Source organism: Alligator sinensis, unplaced genomic scaffold (genome assembly GCF_000455745.1).
Source record: "Alligator sinensis unplaced genomic scaffold, ASM45574v1 scaffold630_1, whole genome shotgun sequence".
Taxonomy (NCBI): Eukaryota; Metazoa; Chordata; order Crocodylia; family Alligatoridae; genus Alligator; species Alligator sinensis.
In genome coordinates this window covers 427173-434960 of record NW_005842522.1, presented here as the reverse complement: position 1 = coordinate 434960, position 7788 = coordinate 427173, and the positions used below count along the sequence as shown (strand labels likewise).

Below are 7788 nucleotides of genomic sequence, written 5' to 3'. Positions count from 1 at the left end.
GCGGGCCGCGCTCTGCGCGACGGCGAGTGCGAGGGTGAGTGCGGCGCCGAGACCCCCATCCCCGAGGGCCCGTGTCCGGGCTGCGGGCTCGGGCTGCGCCTGGTGCGGGGCGAGGGGCTGGGAAGGCCCCGGGCGCCGTGGCCCCGCGGGGGGCGGGGAGCTGCCTTCGGCGGCTGACCCCATCCCCGAGGGCCCGTGTCCGGGCTGCGGGCTCGGGCTGCGCCTGGTGCGGGGCGAGGGGCTGGGAAGGCCCCGGGCGCCGTGGCCCCGCGGGGGGCGGGGAGCTGCCTTCGGCGGCTGAGACGTGGAGGCGGTTTCCGGGGCAGCTCGAGCGAAGCCAACCCCCTGGAGAGGCACGAAGGGGGCTCGCAGCCCCTGGCTCGCCGGCCACTGGCCTCAGCCCAGGAGCCAGGGCTGCAGGCGGGAGGCTTTGCCCGCACCAGGGGCACTTGCAACACAGGTCGGGTCGCTGCACCTGCCTGCCGCACAGGTGGCCAGCACTGACCCAAATGATACTGCGGTAAATAACCTCATAAAAAGCCCAGTTAAGTGCCACAGGGCTGGCGACATTGTTCTGATTTGGGGAATAAACACATCAGCCTGGAGCTGGGTGCAGCTCGGAGTTGGACTGTCCCTGGAGCAGCCTGTGTTGTGCGAGGGCCTCTCCGCCAGGTGAATGCCACTAGGTAGGGAAAAGCCAAGTATGGATGTGGGGTTTGGGTACCTGAGTCGGGGGCTGCTTACCTGGAGGCACCGGTCTCAACGCGAGATCCAGAGCCTGGAGTCCTCTGCTGAGCAGGAGCGCGTCTGTCCAGGCACAGCTCAAAGAACTGAGCAAAACCCACCGCTTTTTTCTCTGCAAACGTGATGGGGACAGGGGGTGCTGCCGTCTCGCTAGGTAATAGCCTAGTGCTGGAGCGCTCATCTAGGAAGTCGGAGATCTGGTTCACACGCATCATCCTGAAGAGGCCCCTAACCCCTAGGCTGCATATTGGGTGCCGCTCTGTTTTCTCCCCATCCAGGTTTGCCCCACTGCAGAAAGGAAAGTGGTGCCAGAGAGGCCAAGGAAGAGGGACCATGTTTCTGTAGCCCTAGAAGTTGCTGGGATTGGAACTGGGGACAAGGCTCACAGGATTGTTTTGGTGCCCTCATCCCTAACCCACAGTCCTGTAGTGGTGTAGCAAGTTCCCTGGGCAGTTTGGATGCGAGCGTCCAACTGATACTCTTAACTTTTAAAGTTTTTATGGGCTGGAGTCAAAAGAGAACATAGGTGCCTGTGCTGTGTTAAAGTTGGGCTCACTCTTGCTCTCAGCCCTTGAGTCTTACATTCATTGCTGCTGCACAGTAGCACAGCTTCCGGTGAGATTGGGAGGGTTTCACTGCCCACCATCACCTCCCAGCTGCTGCTTAGGCAGCTCCTAGGAATGAGACAGGCTTGAGCCCCTTAGGCTGAGGAGAGTTTTGAGCTGTCCATTTCCAGAGCAAGTGCTGTGACCTCTAGGCTCTTTTAATAAAAGATAGGTAAAACTAACATGCGTGGCTTGGTTTTAAAAATAAAGCAGCCGTGACTATACTTTTTGAAGGTCTGATCCCTGCTGATGTGGAGGTGTGTTCAGAGCACATTGATGGGCCAGGACTCTCAAGGGAATCTAGTATTTGAATCCTAATCAGATTTAGGCAAGAGAAAAATGCCTACCTATTCATAGTGGAACAGAAGCAGCACTCAAGTTGCCTGAAAATCTCTTGGACTGAAACAGGAAGCTACTTTATGAATTCGGGTGACATCAGGCTTGGCTTGTGGGTGAAGGGTGTGTGTGTGTTTTGTTTCGTTGAATCACTGGTTCGCACTTGGGTAGACTTTAGGCATGTACTTCTTTTTGATCACCCTCTCTGAAGGGTGGTTTGTCCTGCGGTCAGCAATTCCCTTGGATCCCTCAGAACTTGGGTTCAATTACTATGCTGCCAGTTCCTGTATCACTTGAATGATTTTGAAAGTCTCCCTTCTACAAGCTGGATCACAGACCAAAAGAAAATACCATAGTACAGTGTGTTTCACTGTGGGGATAGGTGGGGGAAGTAAATATATCCAAAGGACTAACAGTCTGTTGGGTCCCCATATTTGGAGTGCAGCCTGAAATGTAGTTTCACAGGGTTCATGTAGTTTTGCAGGAGTCCATCTGTCTGTTCCCCCCCCACTCAAAAGTTGGACAGTCCTGGTCTAGAGCAGTGATTTTTTTCAACCAGGGTGCTGCAACACTTTGTAAGGGTAATAGTATTTCATAGGTTTTATCTCTAGTTATTGACTTATATTTGGGGGGCAAAAAGCTGTGTTTTTGTTTGTTTGTTTGTTTTTTTTCCCCTTTTAATGAAGTTGACCTATACAGGTTTGACTTATAGAACACTGTAGCATAAGAACATATCAGTGATGTGTTAGCTAGGAGGCTGTTGTACATCTCTAAGCTGCTGAAGCATTACAAATCTAAGAGCACTTCAGAAGAAGGCAGAGTTTGAAGTGTTTTATATATGTATGTCAAACCAAAGTTTTACTATGGCACATGGATGGTTTCAGCAGTTGTTCTTGGTTATTGATGCAGTCTGTGCAAAGTTCATTCACAAAACCCTCTTCTTAGTTGCTTTCTCCCAAATGCTGTTTGCCGATTTGAATACATGGTGCTAATCTCTGTCTGTCTTTCTTTCCATCTAGTGTGCGTTACATTCCTGGGGAGGTTCTATCAGGGCTTAAACAACCTTAATGTTGAGTTCACACCAGCCAGCTTGGAAAAGGAACTCTTAAAAGCCTGTAAAGAGGCAAAAGGCAAAGAGAATCGATTTGTAAGTAATGCTGATTCTTCACAAACTCTTTGAGACAATAAATCTGTCCCCTGTGGGAGGCGAATGAAAATGACTAGCTGAATGTCACTGAACATATATGTAGGTACAGTGTAGTTACCCTCAAGCTGTTCTTCCTAACTTTGAGCACAATCTGTAATCTGGTTTGTAAAGGGAAGAAGGTAGTGCAATAAGGACTGTAATCTCTTATTAGCTTTCTGGTTGGTTAGATCATATTTCTATTTGTAATCGAAGTGCAAGGAAAAGATTATGTAACTTTTTCTATAGTACCTTTTATGCAGGAGATGTTGCAATTGGGTTACTGTTGAACCACTAAAGCCTACTAGATGGTCAACTGAAATAAGACAGTTAACTCAGAGGAGAGGTAATAGAACAGGCCAAACTATTCCCAGAACAGTGACCTGAGGAGACTTTGGAGTAGAGACGTAATGCAACTTTTCCAGGTGTGCTGGAGGAAATGTTCCAAATTTGTCCTTGAACAGAGAAGATTCTGCACTCAATTGAGATGAAACGTTACTTGGAAGAACTAGGATAACCTGTCTCAAGATCATTGAGCAGTGTAATGGAAAATAAATTTGCTCATTACCCTGAGACTAGAGGAGTAAGAGGCTTGCATACCCTCAGCTTTGACAATACATCCATGAGAAATCTCATGGACTTATTCTGTAATTAGAAATCCCAAACAAAACCTTGCAGAGACGAAAGGGACCAAGAAAAACAGTCAAATCCAAAAAATTAATTTGCATGCTAATCTCTAACACCATTTTTTTCCTTTCTTCTCTCTAGTGTTATTACATTGGAGCCACTAGTGATGCAGCCACAAAAATCATTAATGAGGTGTCAAAACCCCTTAGTCATCACATTCCTGTGGAAAAAGTCTGTGAGAAACTGAAGAAAAAAGACAGCCAGATCTGCGAGCTAAAATATGGTGAGTTCAGGTAGATTTTAATTCTCTGGTTCAGAGGTTGGCAACCTTTTAGCAGTCCCCCTGCCCAACTCCGTCCCTCATCCTCCCTTACCCCTAGCTGAAGATACTTAGTCCCTTTGCAGAAAGAAACAGCTCAGGCAAGAGAGCAACAGGAAGGGCTGTCGCCCCAGGCAAGATTGAACCTTTCCTGGGCTGGTTCAAGCCTGTGGATGGATCTAGGATTTTGAAAAGAGACGATATGGGGCATCATCAAATATAACACAACACACATTCTCCAGTTAAAGAGAAACTAGAAGGTTTATTAATATGATAGGTACCTAGCACTATATTATGACCTTAAGATCAAACCAAAAATCAATATAACCATTGGAATGTGCAATAATTTGCTAGATATGTATATAAAATTAAGTCACAACAAACTAGGCAAAAAGTGGTCAAAATAGTCAAAAGTTATTATGTCGTAAGTCCTGTAGTCATTACAGTTAAGTATACATCTCTTACTCAGATTTGTAAAACAAAATCTAGCCTTCTTAAGCATCTTGACAGTGCCTGCAATACTTCACTGTCAGTCATGTCTATGCCTGCTTTAATGTTACTACACCTGAGTTAAGGATTTTTATCTAGAGCTAAAAACAGTCTGCAGGGCTGTGAAATGGAAGAGGCAGGAATGGCTAGCAGATAGCAAAATTGCAGAAGAAAGGGTAGTTTGAATAGTGGAATATCAAGACCATTAGACAGGGAGTTGTTGACAACTGTAGAGTTGGGAGAGATTTTCCTTAAAAAAAAATAAATAAATAAATAAATTCATGCCCCAAGTCAAATCAGCCCAATCAATTCCAAATCTGTGAGTCATTCAAGAACCATATGTGGCCCTACTACTGGCAAACATTCTCCACCCCAGCCTGGGGCTTCAGATGTTTCCAAAACCTTTGGCGGGCGTCCTACGTGCAGGCCCAAGCCCAGAGACGTGGGGTTCAGATGCCACTGAGTCTTGCTTGCCCCCAGCCATATGGCTGCAGGAGCAAGCTAGGGAGGAGTCTCCCATTTCCATGAAGCTGATGTACAGCCAAGATCTTCCCACTGGAAGTTAAAGTGGGAGGCTAACTATGCATTACCCTAGTCAGGGTACTACTGCCTGCCAAGAAAGTGGTTTTCCCCTACCAGCAGGAAAACCACCTTAGTGGTCATGGTATTTCCCCTGTAGAGTGGAGAAAGATTAGCAGGAATCCTGAGCCAGGAAGTCAGTTGACTTCATCAGCACTACCTGAATAGAAAGGCACCCAGTGCCCCTCCCAGGTAGTTGGTTCTAAAGTTTGGGTGGAGCAGGAATCAAATGGGAGTGCAAGTGCACTCCTCCCCTGTGCCCTTCCCTCTTGATCTGCCCCTGCTTGGGCCATAGCTTGCAAACCCTGTGTCCAGTTAACTGATCAGTGATCATGCTTCTCTGCAGCATAGATCATCATTGATTAGCAGTGTAGCATGCATTGGCTTCTTTCCATGGTGCATATTCTCATGTAAACTAGCTTTGAATCGGCATCTTTTGAAAGCTAATGGAATTGATCTACTTGCTCTTGTGTTTCCATCGGGATTGCTGGCAGAACTTGGTTTTCTGTTTGTGCTCTCACCAATGTTTGTTCTGTTGCCTCAGCCCATCATGCTGACATTTCTGATTGCAATTGGAAATGGGCTGCTATGGCAGAAACTAACTCAGTTCTCAATTTCTGCATGTATTGTTTATTATTACAGTTATTCCAAAGCCTTAGTCTTTAGTTGGAATCATTAGTTCATAAACTAGTACTGGGCAAGGGGTTTTTGAAGGAGCAGCATGTGTCATTGTGGACTATATTGATTTGTATTAATTAGGCCGGAGGCTATTGGCGGCAAGGCTCCTCATTGCCAAGGTGCATCAGAAGAGCTTAGAAGATACTAATTTTATTTTAAGCAATTCTTGTTCAGTGGAAGACTGACTTTAATTTTTACCCCACTGAAACTGCTTACATTGGTCAAAGATGCTCAAACATTGTGATTCTTCTTTTTACATTTGAACCACTTAAGTTTCCATGACTACCATCTCCAATTTCGCTGATTACTCCCTTCAGGTTACGCTTTTATCTTGGGGGACAAGCCAGGAGAAAAGATGACTGAGTTGGCTTCATCTACTCTTATGCTCGCATCTATTTCTGATTTTTTTTTATTTTTTTTTTTTCAAATCAACCTCTTCCTCTTGTTCTTTCTCCTCCGGTGTGCTAGTGTTTTGTAAAGCTTTCTGGTATGCTTTGCGTATCTTTAGTCTTAAGACTGTATCTTCCCCAGAGAAGGCAGGGGACAATTCTGTTATCTTTACTGTCATAAAGTTTACTGCTCTGAAGTTAGCCTGGGTTTAAGAATTCAAAGGTGTCACTAAACCACACCCCTTTCTGTAGCACAAAAGCCCTTGTCCTTTCCCTCCTTCCCTACTGCCAGAACTCATTCCATGCCCTTTGTAGCTTATGTGGACTCCTCTAACTCTTCTCTGGTCTTACTGACTTTTTTTAATCTGTCCAGTTTTTAACACCTGAAGTGTGCTTCCTCTCGTTACTTTGCCCGTCTTGTTCTTTCCCCTCCATAATCTTAACTGATTCCATGTTTTTGTACCTACCATTCAGCTTTCTTATCCCCTGTATCTCTGCTTTTCTGTCAGCACTTCACCTTCAATTTTTTTGTCCTGCCCTCTTATATTATGCCTGTTCACAATTGTTATAGTTCCTCTGTCCAACAGCTGTGTGTGTGTGTCCTGGTTATTTGAGCTCTTGAGCACAGTTCCTATTTGCATTTTCTCCCTTCCTGCCCTGCCTCATTCTTATTAAATTGCAACATAATGCCCCTGATAGCTTTCTTTTAAGCCTCATTCTGCCTTCCTTTTTATATTCTTTTTCATTATAATGTAGATTGGGGCAGAAACTTTCAAAGCACAAGTCCTTTCTTAGCGAAAGACATAAGGAAGGTAGGCAGTTACTGAAGGGACCAAGCCCGTAGTCTTTTCCGATAGAGAAGCTGTCACAACCCCTTCTAAGCAGTATTTTTTCTTTACTTTGAGTTACTGATGTTCCTTTCTTTCTGTAGACAAACAGATTGACCTGAGCACTGTGGACCTGAAGAAACTGAGAGTGAAAGAGCTGAAGAAGATCCTAGATGACTGGGGTGAAACGTGCAAGGGCTGCGCAGAGAAATCAGACTATATACGTAAAATCAATGAACTAATGCCTAAATATGCACCAAAGGCAGCCAGTTCACGGACGGATCTCTGACCACTGTGGCAGTCTCCATCCTGCTAGAACCTCACACAGATTACATTAACCTCTCTATTTTGTTTCTTAAGCCTTTTTTGTAACTTATTTAAGTGGGCTCCCAACAGTGTCAGACTTGGAAGTGTGGAGCGATGTGTGAAATGCTGGTTTCACAGCCCCCATTTTGTCTCTAGTTTGTATTTCTCTCGCCTCTGGTTTGCTTTATGGCATCACACTATGTATGGGATTTTTTTATTAAAGTAAAAAGAAATCTACTCTTTCTGGGCCTTGTGAGAAGGTTGAGCTTAGTTCTGTGGAGGTCCCCGCATCTCTCGTCTCCAAACTGCAGAGTCAGCCGTGCAAGCCGCTTCCTCTGTTCGCTGTCCTGGGCAGAGGTCGTGCTGCAGTTGTTTCCTTGCGTGACTCCTGGCCCTCCCCGTCTCTGCCGCTCAGGGTGGCACCAGAACCACCCCTTGTCCAGCTCTCCTGCTGCAGCCGCCTCGTGCCACTGTCCTGAGGCCGTTGCGAGGAGGTGCCCGAGGCAGCACGGGTCAAGTGGCCCGAACTTCGCAGCTTTGTCCTTTAAAACGCCGGCCTGTGGCTGGAAGGGCCCTGATCCGTGGTCCCGCGGGCCGCCTTCCCCAGCGCTCAGGTGACAGCTGCTCGGTCTCGCTCCCCTCGCCGCTGCCCCGCACGTGAGGCCGGAGCGACCCGCGTTGCACGTGTGACGGCGGCAGGGCCGCG

General features: G+C 46.7%; 1 protein-coding gene across 1 annotated transcript; it reads left to right on the top strand.

Annotated features, from left to right (window-relative positions):
- Positions 1 to 3: 3 nt before the first annotated feature.
- MANF (mesencephalic astrocyte derived neurotrophic factor) lies at positions 4 to 7669 on the top strand (the record flags this gene model as incomplete). Its single annotated transcript, XM_006031670.3, has 4 exons — positions 4 to 34; positions 2705 to 2832; positions 3637 to 3778; positions 6881 to 7669. Coding segments are annotated over 4 exons (486 nt in total), but the record flags the coding sequence as incomplete, so codon positions are not given.
- Positions 7670 to 7788: the final 119 nt, after the last annotated feature.